The sequence below is a fragment of the Blennius ocellaris genome, assembly GCF_963422515.1.
Source record: "Blennius ocellaris genome assembly, chromosome: 4".
Taxonomy (NCBI): domain Eukaryota; kingdom Metazoa; phylum Chordata; class Actinopteri; order Blenniiformes; family Blenniidae; genus Blennius; species Blennius ocellaris.
Window position 1 is genome coordinate 22,579,962 of NC_137653.1, and position 22,511 is coordinate 22,602,472.

Consider the following 22,511-nt stretch of genomic DNA (forward strand, 5'->3'; position numbering starts at 1 on the left):
ATAAAATTAACACAAGTGAAATTATAAAAATGACTTGGAGTTGAAATGGTTTAGGTTTTTTCACTTTCATGGTCTGTTTCTTTTTTATTTTACAAAGAGTAAGCTATCCTCATCCTCGGCATTCGTATATTCAAACAAGGGAGAGAGAGAGAGAGAGAGAGAGAGAGAGAGAGAGAGAGAGAGAGAGAGAGAGAGAGAGAGAGAGAGAGAGAGAGACCACACTATTCAGATTGTATTCCACACATGTTAAAACCTCAACAGGATCCTTTATTTGTTTCTTTTATTGTGAAAGATGAAATTGGGCTTTAAAAGCTCACATTGAGGCCACTGATGGAAGTTTACCGTCACGACTCTCTTCTGTCTTGTATCAACTGGTTGAGATCGAAACAGGTAACGAGATTCCAACGTCAAAATGAACAAACGCATTTCCCCACCGATCTCCATCAGTGGTGCTAAGCGAAGCTAACAGCAGCTGTCCTTCCGTTCTTTAATTCAATCAGCAAACGTTTTTTTTCCTTTACATATCCAAAGATCTGAGCGTCTTTTAAGAGGAGTGTGGCGGTTTTGGTTTGGTTTTCTTCCCCAGATCGTAAATCCATCAGTGAAAAAGAAGAAGCGCTGCCAACAGAGGAGGACACTTCTCCGTTAATCCACTCTGACACAAATTGCGAGAGTGAGTAATTATTCATGTTATTTTTGCATCCCTTCAATTATTCACACCAAACACTTCCTGCAGTCGGGCCGGATGCGAGGACAGGCGGCATCATCAGGATGGAGCTTGGAGGCGACAACAGTTCACTTTCCCTTCAGGATACAAACTCGACATGGGGGCTCCTTCCTGGACTTCTCAACGCCAAACTGTCCGTCACAAGTCGCTCCTCCAATCCTCACACACATTTACACGCACGGACCATTTAGAGTCACCAGTCAACACAACATGCATCTCTTTGGATTGTTGGACGGAGCTGGACGATGTCAAAGAACACGCAACTGCACGTATGGCTCCGATCCAGACCTGCGTATTTGTGTTGTGAAGTAAAAGAGCCAACTAATGTGAGCTTATAATGTTAATAATGAGAAAGGAAGAGATTTCATTGTACTTTGGTTGAAGGTGAAAACGACTGTGGAGCTGCTGTCTGCTTATCGAAGGCCTGTTTACTCGGAAACACCAGAAACCCTGAAAACGATGTCATGGTCGGTAAATGGTCATTTAACCGATCAGGTGTTATCACATGAAACGTTGTCGTGTAAACTTGGCCCTAGTATTGAACCAGAAACGACTTCCATTGGTCTCATGACTCGACGAAAATGCTGCAGAGCTGCTGTCTGGAGGAACTGTTCATCAAAGTCTCTCAAGGCTTCACGGTGGTTGATTCTTACAGGTGAAGTACAAATTGTGATCGTTTGACAACAAATACTGATCATTTTCAGTCTGAGATTCAACACTTTAGTTGCCTTTAAACGAGGTTTGCGCGTGTTGTTTCGCGGTGCGGTGTTCCCACCTGCTCCTACCTGCCAGTCGTCTCTGGTTAGAGAAACCATGAGTGGACGCAGCAGCTCCTCCACCCAACACCCTCCGTTACCAAGAGAAGGAGACATCCGAGCATCTCCGCTATTTACTCAATGAGCCTAATTACCACTGGCTACTCGCACGAGGCCGGCTAACTGATGCGATAAGTACCTTTAGACTTTCATCTTCCTTTGGTTCCCCTTTTAATTGCCCGCGCTCTCTTTGAAACCGAGCCGTGCCTCATAAAGGAAGAAAAACCGGACCAGCTGTGAATCCCTGATTCTTGTGTTGGAGCGGGCCTCCTCATATTGTTTGTGTGTGTGTGTGTGTGTGTAGGGGGGGGCAGCGAGGCGTGCCTTTTGAACAGCAGGTGGTAATTGAAACAAAACAAGGGCTGATTAGGGAAGCGTCTGGCAACTCATGATCCAAACAGCGAGCCGCCGAGGAGCCCGAACACAAGAGCCCTGGAATAAAGTGGTCATCATCTAATTAACAGAACACATTTTAATTACCGAGCAAACCAAGCAGCGCACTGTGTCAATTTAACTGATGTGGTAAGTGCCAGTTTACAATATCAGAAACAGACAAATAATTGGAATCTAATTACAAGCAGGTCTATTGCACACCAGTGCCTGCAGCCCATCTTAATAAACAAATTTTTACATCAAACCATGAATAACAAACAGTGCAGGCCTGCTAATTGCCTCGCCGTGGTGTTGGGAGTTTGCCAGCTTCCACAGTTTGACTGCGGCTCCGGTGTGAATGGATGAGGCAGCGCCGCGCCGTAATTAGAATAAAGTGAGCAGCGGCCCCGCCGATTGTTGTTTTTTTCCGTCATGTGACAGAGCGAGACGACGCGCACGCCGTCTGCAGGGCACGTGTCCGGGGTTAAAGAGCATCATGTGGGATTAATGAGGAGAATTAACAGTAATCTGCTAATGATGTGAGAGAGTGGCTTCACAAAGGAGCGAGAAACACTTTTTTTGTGATCTCAGATCGTCCTCAAACTGTCCGACGTGAAAGCAGAGGGGTGCACAAAGTGCAGCTTCTCAACTGCAGTTTCAGTGACACACGGTGCCTCTTTTGAAAGCAGATTTGATTTTCTGCAGGTGCATGCTCAGGCGTGTGTGTGCACATACATTCTGTATAACTATTGTTTGGTCCGCTTTGCATGAATTCACCAGTTCACCATCAACACAGATCAGGACTGATAAATGCGTCATGGTTCTGAGTCAGAACGTTCATATGCATCAGTCATAATAATGCCAGTTAAATGCACTAAAAGTGATATATTGGCTAAAATCATACAAACTGCTCCAATCTTAACTCTGTAAATTGAATAATTTCCGCACTGGATGTCTGTAAACTCTTTTCAGTTTCACATCCTTGTGTGCGATACGAATAAAAAAGTCTAAATACGAGTTGGTATTGGCCGGTCCTAATTCAAACTGGCACCACAAGTTTTATGTTCACAGTGAAGATTTCACGTTTGGTTCTTCTTTTTTTTCACTTATTATCCTCCATAATATCAAACATCAATAAGGTTCTGAGGAAAAAGAAACAATTTCCTCAAAGCAAGATGAAAACACACTGCAACTCCCATTACAGAATTAAAGGAGGGAAATTCCTTAAACATCACTTAATAATCCCTTAATTATCTTTGATCATCATTGATTCTTGTGCCTTAGTGGCAAGGTTCAAAGAGTACTATTGCACTGGGTTGATTAATTCTATTATTATTGTTGTTGTTGTGGTTAAATGATATTAATAATACTAATAATACTACTACTAATATAATAATAAGTATTATTATTATTGGTTTATTTATTATAATAAAACATTTGAAAAATGCATTAGAAAAATTCTGCCCTTTTTTCTGCGAATATCTCGTCCCCTACAAAAGCACATCAAAATGTGTGGAACGTTCAGGCAAAGGTTTCTCAGACTTTAGTGAGCGATTCAGTTGACCGTTTCCAAAGAAATTGCAAAATAAAAGTCGAATGCTAAGCGAGAGAGGCACGTCATGGAGGAGATCAAACCAGATGAGTGTCTGTTGCCATGGAGACGCTGAGAACAAAGGAGAGAGAGGCAGGCACACAAAATTTCCTCTGGAATTTTCTAGTTTACAATTAAAGTTTTGGTAAGAAAGGTACCAAACACTTTATGTTGTTAACATGGTTTTATTTTGGAAGCTTTTAGCTCACAATTAAAGGACAAAATTAAAGCCATAATGACAAAAGTGAACTAAGTGAGGACTGTGAGTAATAACAGCAGAATTCCTCAAACTAGTTCACTTATTTATAAGCGTTCCACCAGATTTATCTCCATGTTTGATTTATTAAAAACTTGATAGTAAAACTTTTCGACATGACAAAAATGATTTGAACTTGGATGATTTAAAGTAGTTCTGGTATTGAGTTTTTTTTCCCAGATCAAATTGTTTATTCCAGCAAATATAATTGTACAGACATCAACACGCTCTTAATTGATCTTCCTCTTGAATTTAAATGTAAAACATCCAGTGTTCAAAGTTAGTTTTAAGAATGATTTAGACCATATTAATAACACGAGGACACAATCATTCTATTTTTTCTATTGCTTGTCACCTCCAAGTGTTTCCTTCTTCATCAATCTTCTCATCACTTTATTATTGTTTCATAAATATTCAACTAATTTGTTGGACGAGACAATGAGCAGATGTTTCAGCACAACATGCAAACTCACCAGATGCTTTGTGAGGAAACGCTGTAAACCTCTGCTCCACTACGTCAGCCTGATAGCAACTAATGACATTTTATAGAAAATGTCATTGAAATAAGAAAGACTGAAACATTCATAAAAAAAAAACCTTTCTCTTTTTAGATAAAGCACAACAGATAATATAAGAATTGAATAAGAAATTACTTTTTAAAATTGTAATACCGATCAAGCTGGAGCTTCGTGTTTTTGTAAGATAACAAACATTAACCCAATGAATAGCAGCTCTTCTACTGTTTGTTAAATTCCAGTTGTTGTTTTTTTTTTTATTTCTATAGCAGCACCTCATTACTACTGAATTTGAAAACCACTTCTCTACCTTGTAACTGGCATAGAGTACGAACTTCATAAAGATCTCAAAACCCTGCCTCCTGAATCCACATTTCTGATCTGCAATGAAGTAAACTGTGAAGATTTGAAGTGCAGGACTTCATTAGACAACAAACAAACAAACAAACTTTTCTCCTTCTTTTCCTTAACCTTAATTTTGTGTATCATGTTTTTTTGTTCTTCTGATCCTGCCCGTTCCCACTATAACTCCAGTTAAACAAGATCCAAATCATGAGGAATGAATTTGAATTGAAACGGAAACGGAGTTGAAAATGTGTTTAGTGAGCGTGTCCGAGTGTAAATGTAGTAAAGTGAGAGTGAGAGTGATGTTTCCAGATTTATGAGTGAAGCAGCGGGATTGGCTGATCATGTCAGCGCTGCGATAAATCCCGCCCCATATATCACCCGCCTTTATGGACCATAATAATATCATATGTTAATGCCTCTCTAGAAGTTCTCCTGTGATTAATCTGAGCTGCAGCCTGGGCTCTGGAGGTTTTCCTCCTGCTGCAGTACCTCCGGTCCGGTCTGGGGGTTCCGGTCCAGAACGCCGGCCTCAGACGGGCCTCGAGCCGAGCCTCGGCTGAAATATGGCCCGCACGGAGATAGCTTGTGCTTTTTAAATCGTTTCCATTAAATCTTGTCTTTCAAAGGCCTTAATTAATACCACACTTGACATTTATGTTTTCCTGCAATAAGCTAAGCAAGAAACGATTTATGTCAGCGAAAGCTTTTTAACAAATCAATGCAACTATTTGTAATTGCTTGTTTCACAAGATTAAAAGTGCTCAGACCTGATCTCTGTCTCCTGTTTAGTGGCCGACATGACCTGCGCCTCCGTCGTAAACGCCGGGCCGTCAGCATTACCGCCCGTCACCAAATCCCCGCCGCTCTCCTTTCTGGGGCTTTTTAACGCCGAGACGATTTACAGCTCATCAAATGCAGTTACCTAAATTGCTGTTGGGAGAGAAGACAGTTTAACTGTCTCTTTTTTAATTACCATTTAATTTAACGTTTTTGGAGCTGACGCGAGTCCCCCGCCGCAGACGACAACACGGGCCCGCGTGAGGACGAATCACCATGAAGAGGAAAACAGCACGATAAAATAAACTGGCACACGGGGAGCTTATAACACCTTTCTTTCTTTTCTGCAACAGCTGACGTAAAGTTATCGGAATGTCAATGAAGTTGCCGAGTCTGATTCGAAACCTGAAATGTAACGTCATTAAAAAAAAAAACCTCCTGTTGATTCATGGGTTGATCCGTCATAATCAATAATTATTATGCACATTGGTGAGTAGATGGACAATAATATTATATACGAATGTTCGTCCATGTGAATGTCCGCGTACTCCCATTGTTAAAGTTCATAGCATTATTCTCTGCTGCATGTGCGTGTGGATTTATTACAGAAACAATGAACAGTGCCAAGTTGTGCGGTTCCATGTAAATGGACATGGTTTTCAAAATGTTGCTGTGTATACGTGAAACTTTCCTGAAACAAAACGTTTCCACTTGAAACGTTGTGCACGTGGAGCCGAAAAAACAACTTACGACTGAAGTATTTTCACTCTTTTTGTCTTCCCATTAAAGTCAAGTGTGTGATGACTCACCCTGCTCTGGGGGCGTGTCCTAATCCATCACCCAATGTTGAATTAAACTTCTCAGCTCCGCTTCCAGAACCTCAACTATTACAATGAAAGCCAGTGTGGAAGGATGAGCCCCTTTACAGAGCCTGAACTCTAAACATCAAGCACCCGATTTTTTTCTTACAAATACTGATATTTGCTTAAATGTCAGTTTTCATGAAGTTTCTACCATCATGATATTTTATTATTTGTGGCTGTTTTCTGATCCGTACACACAATAACTGCATGTTGTTTAGAAAAGGAAAGTCTCCATGTGGTCCATTGTAACAGTTTCATTCTTATTTGTTCATTTTGATGTGTGTAAATTCTATAATAATATTTTTTTTTTTAAAGTATTACTAGTACTATAAAAAGTATTGGTAAAACAATTCAGTTTAAATCCTCAGCCGGGGTCCTGAACTTTCACCTTCTTCTTTTAGGACTTGATGTCAAAAACAATAAAAAAAAATTCTCTATTCAATTGGAATGATCACATTAATCCAGTTCAAATGAAGCGTCGACAAACAATTGCATCAAAAAAGCAGATATTTTAAAAATGACTTGCAATATATGAAGAAAAGCAGGTTTGACTTGAATAAAGAAGAATTCCTTAATATAAAACCCTCAATTTGATATATGATAAATGAGAAAAAAAAAACCTTATCTGCACCTAATGTTATTTTTTTTCTCCGTATTATCATACAATATTAAATATAATAAACCACATTTTGAGAAATTAATGTTTGGTGATAGTCGACCACTGAACGCACTTCTTCTGAAAATGAAAGAATAAGAGTGGGAGTGGGTGACGTCTCCACCCTGACCTACTGAGACAGCAGCTGGAACTCGCAGGGAGTGATTGGACACCTGGATCAATTCATCTTTCGGCCTTCTGTAAACTGTGACACCATGAAAGCCTCTGATCAGGGATCAATGAGAGAAAGAGAGAGAGAGAGAGAGAGAGAGAGAGAGAGAGAGAGAAAGAGAGAGGGAGAGAGAAAGAGAGAGAGAGCGAGACGTCTGAACAACCAGCATTTTATTGCATGTTTCGAATGCTCACGTCAGTCAGCCGTCTCCGCTGACGACATCAGAGTGGTCTGCATCAGACAGACGAGGAATGACGAGGAGGTTACAGACCCACCGAGTGACGAGCAAGAATAGTTCTCTTATTTAAAAAAAAAAAAAGAAAAGAAAAGGAAGAAAAAGAAAGAAAGAAAGCTACAGAGTACATCTTCAAAGAAAGAAAGAGAAGGAAAGAAAGAGAAAGCTGCTGTGGGATGAGAGCACCGTGACAGCTCCTGGGCTGAAACCTCACCTCCTCCTCCTCCTCCTCCTCCTCCTCCTCCTCCTCCTCCTCCTCCTCCTCCTCCTCCCTCCATCTCGGAAAAGAAACAAAGTGTGATGTGAGGAAGTGGGGAGGAGGAGGAGGGGGTGACAGCGGGCTGGATGGTTGGTGATGGATGAAACAATGGCATTTCTAGCGTGTGTGTGTGTGTGTGTGTGTGTGTGTGTGTGTGTGTGTGTGTGTGTGTGTGTGTGTGTGTGTGTGTGTGTGTGTGTGTGTGTGTGTGTGTGTGTGTGTGTGTTGGAGATCTGATGCCACACGGCTGCAGTGTGAGAAGCGGAGAAGGTGAAGGAATAAAAAGATAAAGTGTTGTGGATGTGAGGATGAGGAGGAAAACACACCTTGGATGTGGAATGAAACATGAAAAGAAAAGCATTTTAACAATATTCTTTACATCTTGGCACTGCATATTTTTCTTCAGTTTTTTTTCCTATTTCATTTCATATAAAATATCATTAGATTGATTCCCCCTCCACCCCTCCACCCCCCCCCCCCCCCCCCCACAGGTCTCTGCCACCCTGGGATAAGTCATGCAAGATAACCTCCGTCGTCTCGTAGAGGAAATATACCCCCCCACCCCCCACCCCCCACCCCCGGTGGTCTTTAACATCGCAGGAAGGCAGTGGTTGGACCATCAAAAAACAAAAACAGGAAGTATCAAAAAACAGCAAGAAGAAAGAAAAAAACTGTACAAAAATGCTTCAATGATAAACAGAGAAAAGTCTGTCTTCTATATTACAGTCTAAAATCCAAAACGAACACGACCCCCCCCCCCCCCCCCACATCTGTGGATGGTGTGATTTTCCTCCTTTTTGTTTTTTTTGTCTTTTGTTTTTTTTAGTCAAAGCAAGGATTACTAAGTAAAATACATTTGCAGCACAGTTTGCTATTCCAGTACATACAGCAGTTTGTCTCAGAGCGACTTCATAGGTAATGCAAAGCCATAATGCAAATATCCCAACGCAAAGGTATTCTGCAGAGAAAAAGAAAAAAGAGAGAGAGAGAGAGGGAGAGACGGAGGAGGGGTAAAGACAAAAGCTATACCACCATGTATGTACAACCTTGTGGTGGAAGGCAAACTGAGATGGGGATGACACACACACACACACACACACACACACACACACACACACACACACACACACACACACACACACACACACACACACACACACACACACACACACACACACACACACACACACACACACACACACACACACACACACGAAAAGAAAGGCCTGAGGTTTAGATCGGTTTGGCTTTTCATAAAAAGGACAAACAAGCTCTAGTTTTTTTTTTTTTTTTCTGTGTGTTTTTGTTTTTGTTTTTTTTCTCTCTACACATGCAGGACTGGGTGAAAACGTCTCTCCGTCGTTCCCTACAGGCTTCAGTGGAGGTATGGGCTGTTTCTCATGCCGTTATCTTTAGTCCAGCTACACATGCTGAGGAGGAGCGAAGCTGATCCTCCTCCTCTTAAAAAAAAAAACAGAAAAAAAAAAAAAAACAGAAAAAAATCCCCCCTTTTTCCTGATTTTTTTCTCGAGAATATTACCCAAAAAAAGATGAGTGTGGATGGAGGGGTGGGGGTGGGGTGGGGTGAAGGATGAGCTCTGTTCTCACGATCCTTTGCCCGGCTGTAACTGACCCGTCCCACAGCTGCCTGGATATTAAATACATCTTCTAAACTGAACACAAACGCACAGCGAGCGGCGAACCCAAATAATCACAACCATAACAAGAGCGGCCATGAAAGTACCTTGTACCCAGCTTATCAGTGGACAGGAGTGCTTTTTTTAATATAAAAAAAAAAGTTGACAGAAACTAAAACACAATCATGAAGTCTCGACAGTATTGATAAGAACTAAAAACCCCGGAAACGAAAACAAAGAGAGACAGAGAGAGAGGGAGAGAGAGAGAGAGAGAGAGAGAGAGAGAGACAGAGAGTGGCATACAATCATGTTTTTTTTTTTTTTTTTTTTTTTATACAAAGAGGAATAAAACACTGAATCATGGTCCAGTCCCAGCACACAGTCGCTTTCACATTGTTCTCTGTGATGCCCCCCCCTCATATGTGGTGTTTCGACTTCTATCTACATCCCTTTATTTATTTTAAACTCACTGGCCCCTTGAAATAAACAAAAACAAACAAAACAACGTTATTTTACTTCCTAATTTGGTCATCATGCAGTCAGACTGTCAGAGTGCCCCCTCCCCCGTTTTGGTCACTGCAGACTCGTACCCCCCCCCAACACACACACACGCACGCACGCACGCACGCACACACACACACACACACACACACACACACACACACACACACACACACACACACACACACACACACACACACACACACACACACACACACACACACACACACACACACACACACACGCACACACACACACTTTGGTTTCTTATTTAAAGTAAAGGAGGAGTAACAGAATGAAAACATCAGTTTAACGAGCGTCTTCCCTTCGATTCAGTCCGAGGTTGAGAAACCACAGGAGATATTTGGCCTTATCTGCTATTGCATGAAACGCACAACCTTTGATTTTGTTTTATGATTTTTTTTGTTTTGTTTTGTTGGTTTTTTTTTTTTTTTATCTTTGGTAGTCACAGAACAGGATATTAAAACACATCAACGACTTATAAAAACAAAACAGAAAAAGCATAAAATAATAAAAGTCATAATAAATAAAAGAATTTAAAGTGGTTGATTGCAGTCTTGAAATTTGCGGTGTTTAGATTAAACTGGATTCATTTATTTATTTATCGTGATTTTGGGCCTTGGAAACACTGGAATGTGCAATGGATCTCCGTCTTTATTGTTGCAGCTAACTGGATTGTTCCCCTTTCAATTATTAACAGTTCAAACTCAAACCTGGCCATGCGAGCGATACAAATAAAACTGCGGGGAATGCACGTTTATCTGGGAGGAGGGAGCCGGCGCGCCTGATGAACGGCGACGGTCGCGCTCAGGAATCACAATTAGTTGGTCTAAATCATTATCTCGCCAGTGCACACCTGACATATTCATCTCGCTTTAAAAGAAAGAAAGAAAGAAAGAAAAAAAAAACTGGGGCTTGTAAGTGATCAGAAATTGTGTTGCGGCTCGGCGTGCGGCTCAGCGCCGGTTTAAAGTATAATTTCATAAGGATAAATCATAACCTGCATGATTTCTCTGTCATTCATTCGCATCTTAAATTAAACTTCATTGATGCGTGGAGAGAGCCTTCATTATGAGTAGTGCATCGCCAGTGGTCTTCATGAGGGGGGAGGGTGGGGGTGTTGTTGGAAGAATAAATGATAGAAACATATATATATATATATATATATATATATATATATATATAAAAGTGAATCCCAAACATTCGTCATCAAGTGCTGAGCAGGCAAGAATCTCCACAGCATGGACATGAGGTCTGATCCGTTTTAAAGGAATAATTCATAAACAAAAACAAACAACAATAAAGATGCAACATTTAAAACAGCATTAAATGATGGAGAAGACACATGTTGATATTTAGTAACCTTCCACCGACCACTGACGAGAAATACACCCTGGAAATAAAAAAAGAAGAAGAAGAAGAAGAAACTCTCCCGTCCTTTCTGGAATCAAACCAATGAGAAGTGCTGAAGGCAGTGACATGAAGAGAAGTGGACGCTCGCTCTCCCCTCGCACGCACACAGTGTAAATTAAACGTCAGTCATCCGCTCTCTCTCTTTCTCTCTCTGTGCAGAGGTGTGTGTGTGTGTGTGTGTGTGTGTTTGTCACAGAGAGAGGGATAGTAGGGGTGAGTAGGTGGTGACTGGCAGTCTGTCCCCCCCAAAAAAGGGGGGGGTGTCCCAAAAAATTCTTAACTGTAACCCCCCTCCCTCCCTCCCTCCCTCCCTCCTCCCTCATCCCTCCCTCCCTCCCTCCCGTACCAATCAAAGTCCATCCGAGTAGAAAGCAGGTTCAGTTTTTCTGGGAATCAAAAGTAGAAAGAAATGAGGAAAAAAAACATACTGTGTGTGTGTTTTGTGTGTGTGTGTGTGTGTGTGTGTGTGTGTGTGTGTGTGTGTGTGTGTGTGTGTGTGTGTGTGTGTGTGTGTGTGTGTCATAATGGCACTAAAAAGAGTCAATGTGTGGAGCCGTGATCAGTGGCTGAGACTGCAGTTCAAGTTCAGGTGATCATCGGAGCCGGCGGAGGAAGAGGAGGACGACGAAGGTGAGGTGGGGGGAGGGGGGGGGGGGGGGGGGGGGTATCAGGGGTCAGTGGCGTTTGGATACTTAAAAAAAAAAAAAAAAAAAAAAAGCCTTTACAGCATGTCGTCGTGGCCCTGGTCGTCGTCGTAATCTCTGTGGTGATCGAAGTCCGGACTGTGATTGGCGGTGGTGACCAGGGAGAGGGGCCCTTCATGGTCCTCGGGGTCCAGTGGTTCCTCCTTAACGCTGATGTGATGCCTGCGGGAGGAAGAGGAGGTGGTGAGGACGGGAACTTTTCTCCAACCTTTCACACTGAGCGCCGTCTTCAGACAGAAGAGGCAGGGGAACAAAAACAAATGTCTGATGATCGCTTCTTTCTTTTGAGGCGCTCCAACCCCGACTTCCTCCTCTCCCGCTCGCCCTCCTCTTCTTTATTTCCCGGCGACAACAGGGTGTTCACTTCGAGCTGATAAATGAGGAAGATTAACAACGCGAGCCGAGCGGAGGAGAGAATGGACTGCGCGGGCCGCCGCTGTCAGCCTCCTGGTGGCGGAGGATCAGCGGCGCGCTGTGTGTTCCCTCTTCCTGCTCGTTAACATGCACAACCTGCGAGGCGGGTCTCCAGAGGACGACCCCGAGCCGGCTTCTATCATTAATCAACTTCAACCAAAACACAGCGGCCAGACGCCGCCGAACACGTTTTAAAAAACTCCTGAATTAATGCAGACCCCCCCCACCCACCACCACCACCACAACCTACCCCCACCCCAAGCAAAGTGTCAATAGGAGAAGAAAGGCGCTTGGCAGGAGAGGCGTGCGAGGAGAGCGGCGGCGCGCCCGGCGCAGCACCACGATAAGGAACAGAGCCCCTTATGAGAATAATAACGCTGTCACTTGTAAACAAGGCGAAAACATGAGGCCACCCTCCCCTCCCTCCCCGGGCGCAGCTCACCGCCCGGGCAAAAAGAGCCACTAAAGAGATGAGATCTGCCAAATTTCTCATTACAGAAACAGAGCAGGAAGAAAGCGCAAAAGGGGGGAGAGAGAGGGGGGGGGACAAAAAAAACAAAAAAAAACATTATGAGCAGCTGCGGGGGACGCGGCGCTCTAACCTGCGGTGCCAGGATGAGGCTCCGCGCTCATTTACCAACAAGCAGGCGCAAACTGGCACCGGGACGGTGGCGCTCGTATGCTAATGAGCCGACATATTTTTGGTGTTAAATGATAAAGAATTTTAAGAAGTGTGAGCGGAGAGGGGGAGGAAAGAGTAAAGTCAGCTTTTCTATCATTTTCACATCAAAGTAACTCCACAAGTGCCGTAGCCTGGGGTCTGACTCCGTGGCTGCAGGGCAGACATGAAATTGTTATTATTATGCTATTGAACTGCATGCTGATTCTACAGTTTGCTCATAATTAGCTGGATACCTGATTCTCAGCCCCCCCCCCCCCCCCCCCTCCAGAGAAACAACTGGGTTTACTTTAATGTGGGAACAAGTTGGTGGAGTCGGGACAGCACAACTCCCAAGGTGTGATGGATTCATTAGGGAGGGTGGAGAAATGCACCATGGGGGACAGACATGATGGGAGGGTTAATCCATGGCTTGTTTTCACTTTTGAGCTGAAACCATCAACCGATTCCACTCGTAAATAATCACAATTAATTCTGTTTCTATTGTTTATCGCTATATGCTGGAAACAATGCCAGGAGACGGACTGAATATATCTGTGGTCGGAGTCTCTTGCCCTCATCAGGTCTGCAGCCACTGGATTCACGTCTGTTGAACTGAACAGAGCTAGAATGTGTCTGTCCTCTCCTCTGTCCCCACCGAAGCAGCTCAGTCTGCTTCTGTAGGTTTCTCCATCACAGAGTTTTTCTCCTCGACTTGCTCACATCAAATTGTTGGTTTTTCCTCTGTAAAGGTGTCTCGAGATGACTGTCTTTTATTTGGTGTTTCCCCCCCCCCAAAAAAAAAAAATGTTAAAAACTAAAGCAAATCTGATGTTTGGGTTTGGTTTCCAGAAGTGACCATCATCACAAAGAAAAAATGACTTTGGCCATTAATTCCATGCCCGATCAGACAGAAAACAATGGGTTTTGTTCAGAAAAAAGGATAAAGTTCTTTAGAAGACAAGGGATTTAAGCCACTTTTCTAGTTGCATGAAGCTTATAGACATAATTATAAAGCTGCATGAGCCTAAAGATAGAAGGGGCAGAGGGAGAAGCAGGCTGCCTCTAGGCCAGCACACCCATCCTGTCTCTGCCTTTCCTGTTCCACAGCCACGCTCACAGCTATGTTCTCAGTGATTAGGGATGGCACTTTCCTCCGTTTGGCCAGGAGCTCATTTACTGCACCTTTGTTTTCAGGCAGAATTTCCCCCAAAGCTCAGATGGGTTTTTTTTTTTTTTTTTTTTTTTTAGGAGGCCATCCCCGAGTCGACACATCGGTGGTCCTGCCCCCACATCTGGAAACGATGCAGCGCGTGCTGTATTATTTTAGGCTTCAAACAACTTAGCAGACACTCCTATACAACAAGTGAACGGGGGGAGCTGCGGTTTCCAGGGCCGACCGCAACTTTCCTACACGGGAATCTTGGATGATGTCCTCCAGACTAATTACGCTTTTGTGTTGTTTTTCTTTCGGGGGGCTCGGCGGCCTTGCTGAATGTGTTGCAGCGCCGCGTCGGAGCCTGCAGCCTCTGTCACTCTGGCATTTTGTAAATATTTTAGCTGAGAGGAATGCCAATGAAGGAGGCTCAGGCAGACGGCAGGGTACGTTAAGAAAAAGAGGGATAGATCGTATACTTTACAGTTAAAACAACAAAAAGAGGCTCCGGTCTCCTCTTCCCGCTTGTTGGAAGCTTTAAAAAAAAAAAAAAAAAAAAAAGGTGGAGTTTCCTCTTTCTGCCGGGAGGCCCGCCACAGCAGCGGCCGTGACCCCGCACACCGGCCCAGTACCATCCCCTCCACGCTTTATTCATTGTCCCTCTGGCATTGTTTCTGTTTGATCTAACGCCACGCATTAGGTCATTTTAGAGCTTTTTGGGTGGGCGCTGGAATGATTTTCTGTCTATTTGAGTTAAAAAAAAAAAACCAAGAAGAAAAGGGAAAGCAGTCTTTCCCTTTTCTTGGCTTCTCCTTCACGTCCCGCGGCTGGCGACAGAAAAGCGTGCGTGCCACTCACATAGCTGGCAGGGGCGAGCGTCCCGGGCTGCTGTCACTGCCGTTGCTGTTTCCATGGTCCATCGCTCCATTCATCTCCTCGCGGATGGCGTTGGCCAGGGAGTTGAGGGTGGGACTTCCAATGGAAGCAGTAGTGTATAGAGGTATGTTGTTTTCTGCCATTGAAGCCTGAAAAGCAAAGCCCAAAGCATTAAATGTGAAACGGAAGAGAGTTGTCAGCACTTTCTCGGTGGCCCATCACTCTTTTCAGGCCTCCTCCAAACAAAGGAGGAGAGACTCCACTGTATTTTAAAGTTCACTCTGAGGCTGGCGGAGATGAAGTCACTTATTTTTCTTTTACCTGGAAGGCAGCAGAGAGGGTCGGACCATAGCCCAAGCTGGTCTGAATGTTCTTCACTAAGGCTGGACTTCTGCAAACAAAGAAACTCGATTACAACCACAGACTCGTGTCTCAGCGAGCATCGCAATCCACAGCTACAGTATCTGATTTCACGAGGAGAAATCAATGCACTTTGTATAAGAACTAAACACATTTACTGCTGTAGTAATGTGGAGATTGAGGCTATAGTTCTGAGATGTTCAATCACTTGACAATACCACACAAGTTACTCTGCATTTGAGCGAGGAAGCAAGAACAAGGCTGATGGAGGTGTGATGGATGGAAAAGCAACACTGGGGGGAGGGGGGAACCATGCAGCCGAGAGGGAGGGGGGGGGGAGGTTCCGCCGGCCGAGGTGCTTACTGTACGAGCAGCCCGTCAGAGTTCTCGTCAGCGGCGTGTTTCCGAGGGCGGCCTCGCAGTACGTGGCGGCCGCGCTTAAACTCCTCATCATCAACGGTCCAAAAGGACCCAAACTCATCCTCTACCCTCAAAAAGCACTTATGCAGCGAGAGGTTGGTGCGAATGGCACCCTGGGAAACCGAACCAGCCGGGAGGCGAGGGACAGCGAGAGGGGGGAGGAGGAGGAGGAGGAGGAGGAGGAGGAGGAGGAGGCACAGCCAGATGCAGATGCAGCAATGATGGACAGGACAAACAGAAGGGGGGAGGGGGGGGGGGAGAGGGTGAGGATCAAAATGAAATAAAAGCCATTGTGGGTTATGAGGCATCACCAAAAAGGCTTCTGAAAGCACGAAGCGGAGGCACGCCAAAGCAAGCAGGGACTCTGGACGGTGCAGCACACAGACAATGAGATGGAGCAGCAGCAGCAGCAGCAGCAGCAGCAGCAGCAGCAGTGATGATGATGATGATGATGTTGGCAGCCTCTTCCCATCAACCAGCGGTGAGACAGACAGTTGGGGGCCGCAGAGGCCAAAACCTACCCACTGATCTTCTGAGGCCGTCTCTTTTGGAACTCTATTTCGTCCACTGTCCACACAGCCCCTTTTACGTTTTCTACTCGCACAAAACACTTGTGAAGACTAAGATTATGCCGGACTGCATTCTGCAGTTGATGTGAAAACAAAAGAGAGAAAGAAGGTTTCTATCAGTACGGTCAACATGCCAACACTGGAGGGAGAAAACACACAGAACAGAAAACCTGAACAAAAACAAAGAGTAAAACCAGAGTTATGAGCAGAATGCGTTTTAAAAGAATTAAAACACAAAAACATGAGTCAATACCGTTCTGTTAGTCACATTCTTTTAGTTATTACTCGGAAACAGCTTTTTATGATCAGAAACTACAAACACTTGAGATCATTCCATTGATATTTTCTACAAAACAAACTCTTCGGGTCATGTTGTTCTACTGTGTCACATGACAATATCTAACACCAAGTTTCATTAGTCACATCCTTTTTCTTATCATACAAACAATGCCTTTTCCAATCAGTAAACATGAGAGATTAACATTCTTTCAAAACAGAAACAGTCTGGGTCAACTTGAGTACAATGCAGTTTGAGAAAAAAAACCGCTTCGACAAAAACCCAGATTTCAATGCTTATTATTTGTGCAGATGACGCATCCATCATCATTTTGGTGTTACAGGACAGCGCGAGGGTTTAAAGACTAAAGTGTGTGTTTTTGGAAAATTGAAATGTTTCCCTTCAGAGTGACGGGCTCAGCCAGGAGTCACTGGCAGATCACTGCTATGTTAAACTGATGCCACCCACCGCCAAAGTAAGCGCGCACGCACACACGCACCTTTGCTTTTTCTATTTTTCTATTCCTCTGGTCCTGGTTTAAAAGATGTGAATGGGAAAAGAGTGGGGAAAAAAGAACGACAACAAAAAACAAACAAAACAAAACGTACCTTCCACGTTGCTGCGTTGCGCCTAAAATATGCAAACATTCGTGTGAACCAGTTGTAGATTTCATTTAGTGTTAGCTGCTTTTCTGGAGATTCGAGGATCGCCTAAGATGAGGAACAATGACAGAAACAAACATTTACAATTTTGCTCCCTTCACAGGCTGATTAATAATTCACCAGAGGGAAGCAAGTTTGTGCTTGTTCTCCTGAGGAAAACAGAGGAGAAAAACGTCCTGCTTCTCTGGAAAGTGCGGCACACTTTTTCTCATTCAGAACGGCAGATTTGAATATATTTTCTTTTGTGGCTTCAAATGAAGGGCAAGCCAAAACATTTCTCAGGCAGATTACAGGGCAGCAATTATGGACGGCTCAGATTAATTCCTGAGATCCCAGATTACTGCGGTCGAGCCATAATTGACTGGCCATCTTAAAACAGGTTCGTCCCCACTGTTGTGTGAAATGAATTTGGTAATAATCACCCCCGCCAAAACGCTTAATCAAACTAAACTGTCATATGTGGCTCTGTTTTGAATCCCCAATGCATTCTTGCAGTCATTTGAAGATGATTTATCTGCCCCTCTGTCTAAATTGTGTTGGAAATATCCAGAAATGAAGAGTGAACTAAGCCAGACAGAAGGGGAAAAAGTGAGAGAGAGGAAGGAGTCCTTACCTGTCTTATTAGTGAGGCGTATGTGAACGGCGGCCTAACATCTGCATTCATGTAAAACTCTTTGTTCTGACTGATATCTGCACAGGGAACAAACAAACGCAGGCTTTAATTGTCACCGTACATGTCCTATTAGTGGCTGATAACATAAATTACAGCTTGATTACGTGTGTGTGTGTGTGTGCGTGTGTGTGTGTGTGTGTGTGTGTGCTATTGTGCATCGCAGACTTGTGTGTGCTGCACAGTTAATTGTACCTGGAGAGATGGGCATGTTGTACTTTTCTGAGTAGCGCCGTCTCATGGGGCCCACGCTGTGGAGGCTGTTGGCGGTGATGACGGAGTGGGTGTGGGACAGGGGTGTGAGGGGCGCCGTGGGCGTGGTGGGGGTCTGGGGGAGGCTCAGAGGGGGGGAGGCCTCGGGGGCCGACTTGGACAACGTGACGTTGGACACCAGGTTGAGCTGAAGAGACGCAGACAGACAGAAGGCTCAGTTAGTCTTCTAATTAGCCCTGTGTCTCAGACGCCTCATTGACTATGCATATCTCCCCTCTAATTGCAGGCGGCCATCGAGATGATCCATGAACGGTTGCTAAATGTTTGGAAAACAACCCTGGAGCCCTCCACTCCTCCACCTCCTCTATTCTTTCAGCGCCACTCAGTCCTCCCACCCGCCCTCTTCCCTGTTTCACTGCCTTTGTTTAATCTTTTGTCCTGTTTGGACCCCCCCCCCCCCCCCCCACACACACACACACACACACACACACACACACACACACACACACACACACCCTCCGTGGGTCTCCAGCATGAAGCTGCACGTGGTCGACGCGGCTCTGAAAAATGACAGTGCGACTCTCACCTACCGCTGAGCCACGGCGGCTAATAAGGCAGCCAGAGGAAGAAGCCAATCTGGGCTAATTACAAGCTGAAATTGTATTGTGAAGACTCTAATTAGGAGCTGCTTACGGAGGGGATCTGATGATTAACTGCTGTATCTGACTGACCTCCATCATCAGGGCCAGCGTGACCACGGCGAGGATGGACCCGCAGCGTTTTCACCAACGCACGCATGCGACTCCTCCGCGTGTGGATGGGCGGGGCGGGCCGAGGCGGAGGAGGGATTTAAGTAATAATGGCTACAAGGTAAACTAATTACGACAAGTGCTCCAAAGGTATAGCCCGGCTCCCAGCAGCTGTGGCTGGCAGCTCCGAGCCAAGTGCCAAATCCTCCGTACTGGATCTGCAGTCAAGTGGAAAATTCCAGCCTGACACCCCCACTGCCCCCCCACATCCAGCCATTAATTGGCAGGAAAACCTAATGACACAAATACATATTCCCACAAAATTGTTCTAATTGCTAATTTGCCGAAGGAGGCCAGTTTCCAAATCAAACATGACTTCAGACTGTGAGAAGAAGGGAAACACAGGAAGAGGAGTTTGAGAACGGAATGAAAACGTCTCGCGTCTGACTCCGCATGCAACCCGTCGACTGAACAGAGCAGAAAGAGATGTGTTTTTGACAGATTATTTCTTTGATAATAATACGTTTTAATCCTGTTTGTATCTCTCTTGTGCCAGATACGGAGGAGAGTAGTGTGTGTTGATTAAATCCTGTCCGATCAGCTCTACCCCTGGAGAAGTGTATCTATGTATTTATTTAACGGGCAGAAGAGTTACGCCACTGTTGCTTCAGTTAAACAATGTTCACCCTCTCCTGACTACAATTGCATTCAGAACTCCAGGATTTATTTTTAACTTTATGTCAGTAGAATCGTTATCAAATGAGTGAAATGAGTGAAAGGTTTGGATAACTTCGCCTTTCACTGTCTTTTGATGGTGAATGATGGTGATGCTCGTCCGTGATTGGACGGTCACGCCGCAGACGTCCACTCTAATGACTAGTATCTCTGCACAAAGCCGTATTTCTCCACCCTTTGCTAGTTTTGGAATTTTATAAATATCATAAAAGGTTCAGGAGTTATGGTTATGAGAGGTCCGCATGCCAAATCCTGCCTGCAGTGAAAGGATACAATTATGAGGATTAATAGGCTGTTTGGCAAATATTTCAAGGACACATACTCTGCTGCTCATCCCACAAATGCATGCTCCTTACAAGCTGGCTTTCATCTCGTATGAGATTTACTGTTGAGAAGCAGTTTTACAACACTCAAATAATTTACCAAAGTGAAACTGTCTTACTTCTTCCGCTGGGGGTCACAGTATTTACAGCGGGAAACACACCAGCTACAGGTGATGTTTGATCTGAGAGTTTTTTTTGTTTTCTTAAATTATATGTGTGAAAAAGACAGCAGGGAGAAAAGTATTGGTTTAAATTTTCTGTGCGAGTTCCAAACAAGCATTTTCATAGCGCAGCAGCGTCACCAGTCACATGTTGAAGAAACAGTGAAGCCAATCAGGAAAGACGACTTTTCACTTGAGATGAAAAACACAAGCTTATCTGAAAACAGCAATGTAAATATCGATATTTTAAGAAGAGAGCCGACACAGACACAGACCTGTGTGGCATTGGACTCCACTAGCTCATCAAAACCATGTTTTACTCTTCTTTTTACTACTTTATTTTATTTTTCTGCTGTCCCTGGTTATTAAGTTGCCTCTTCACTCTGACAATAATTTAAGACGTCTACGTTTTCCCAATCTGCAGCTTTAACAGACCGACTCCTCACAATGCGTATTTATGCTTCGAAGGCTGAACTCGGCCTTTTCTGGCACCGTCTCCCCAAATAATTTGGATTTCTGCAGGGATGCACGGACGTTACATCCTCAGCAGCAGCAGCAGCAGCAGAAGACGTGTTATTCTAAATGGTGAGCAAAATAAATTACGCCCGGGGTTTTTCCCCGCATGTTTCTGACACAATGCTATCAATAGAATGGGGCTGCGGTGTTGACTTCTCTTCCTTGTGGATTAGCGGGCTTTGTTTCATGTTTCATCCATATTCCCTGGCCATAAACACAGAGAGGCTTCAACAATAGGCCAGACAGGCTGGTAATAGCCTCGCCTTTGTTTGCTTCACCATTTGGGCTCACTCCAGCTCGGAGACAAAATGAGACTTCAGACTGAAATTAATTAAATGGTAATTGGTGATCTAATTATACTGGCTTTGACTCGGCAAGCTGCTAAAGAAAATAAACAAAAAGTCCCTCCTTAATTATGTATGGCGTAAAAGGTCAGATTTCTGACAAGAATGCTTAGTGACACCGTGTGCAGACACCCACCCACCCACCCGCGCGCGCGCGCACACACACACACACACACACACACGGATGGCTAATGTGGCACATTTTGTTTTGATCCCTCCCCCCCCCCCTCCTCCGTCCAGCTCAGAGGAAGAAAATGAGTCCTATTCATTTGACGATGTGGCGGCACAGTATCAGTTTGTTTGTCTTTAATTAGAACTCAATGTAAACCAGGCGAGTTCATCCGAGCTCCGTCGCTGTGACAGTTGGCTACTTACGCATGCCTCTTTTATATGCAACAGCACACAATGGTAGAAAAGCAGAAGTAGCAATTACTGGAAGAACCTTTTTTCCTCCACCGTGGCTTTATTTCCAACACTTTCACGCGGCATCTTCCCGTGATGGCGCGACGTGGCCGCAGCCTCACAGCGACCTGCGGGCCCTGACCTGTGTAAGTCCTCCGCTCACCCGGCCGGGCTCGGATGGATTTATCACGACGGGCAAAAAGCGTCACTGCAGAGTCTATTTATTTGAATGAAAATCCCGTCTCGCCCTCCTGAGAGCTGTGACACAGCCGTTCTCACGGGCCCCCGGGGAGAGGGGATCAGGAAGGTGGAGGACTCAAGATGCTATCAGCCGTCCTCGCCACTTTTCATATACAAATGTCCCCGTGTCAGAGGCCCTGCTTTCGCACTCCAATCTACACAATCGGAGCGTGTGACACGGGCGCAGCTTCAATGCGCGGCTCATTGTCGCTCAACGTCTCCAGGCGCTTTATGTTGACCGGCTGGATATCAACTGACTGTAAATAAATGATCTGGGCTGAGGGACGGGGACTCCTGCGTGTGCTGTGTGGGTGATTTTGTATTCACGCCCTGCAGTGAAATGATCTCCGCTCATTTTGCTCCGTGAATGAACTGTCATGCAGACTGAAATATGGCGCAGAGGCCCCCCTCTTAAACGTGACAAAACAGAGCAGGCACTTAAATGCCATATGTTAAGTCTTTGGCCCTATAGGACGGGGGTTAGGCATGAGGCTTCACGCAGAGTGATAACTATAATGCTCAAAATGTGTCAAGATAAATCCATCGCATGCCGAAATGTATTTTTCCTTTGGAGGAAATCTTCTCTTTTTGGTTCAGCAATTCTGAAATGTCCTTTTATTCTTCTCCACGTTCAGTCTGTGTTGATGGATTTTTACTAATTACTGTAATTATTTAAGCGGAGCTGAGGGTAATTCCCGGCGACTTTTTAACCCCATAAACGAGGAGTGAAATGACCTCGGGGGAACATCTGTTATCGCACAAAATTAATAGAAAAATCTAACTCAGGTGCGTCTTACATGTATACAAGTTGCGAATGGCACTGCTTCACATCATTGTCAGCCTCAATGTAAATTAATGCACTTTTTTCCCTCTCTTTTTTTTTTAACCATTATTATTCATTGACA

At 44.5% G+C, this 22,511-nt stretch overlaps 1 protein-coding gene across 4 annotated transcripts in view; it reads right to left on the minus strand.

Annotated features, from left to right (window-relative positions):
* Positions 1-11,878: 11,878 nt before the first annotated feature.
* The window catches only part of foxp1b (forkhead box P1b), a gene marked incomplete at its 3' end in the record, with an annotated part of 199,229 nt that continues 188,596 nt past the window's right edge, over positions 11,879-22,511 (minus strand). For all 4 annotated transcript variants that reach the window (XM_080495079.1, XM_080495078.1, XM_080495077.1 and 1 more), the window contains 7 exons: positions 18,119-18,323; positions 17,867-17,943; positions 17,200-17,301; positions 16,267-16,388; positions 15,287-15,356; positions 14,948-15,114; positions 11,879-12,023 (listed from right to left, as the gene is read on the minus strand). In XM_080495079.1, coding sequence (XP_080351205.1) covers positions 11,879-12,023; positions 14,948-15,114; positions 15,287-15,356; positions 16,267-16,388; positions 17,200-17,301; positions 17,867-17,943; positions 18,119-18,323 — 888 coding nt within the window. The remainder of the gene's footprint in view (positions 12,024-14,947; positions 15,115-15,286; positions 15,357-16,266; positions 16,389-17,199; positions 17,302-17,866; positions 17,944-18,118; positions 18,324-22,511) is intronic.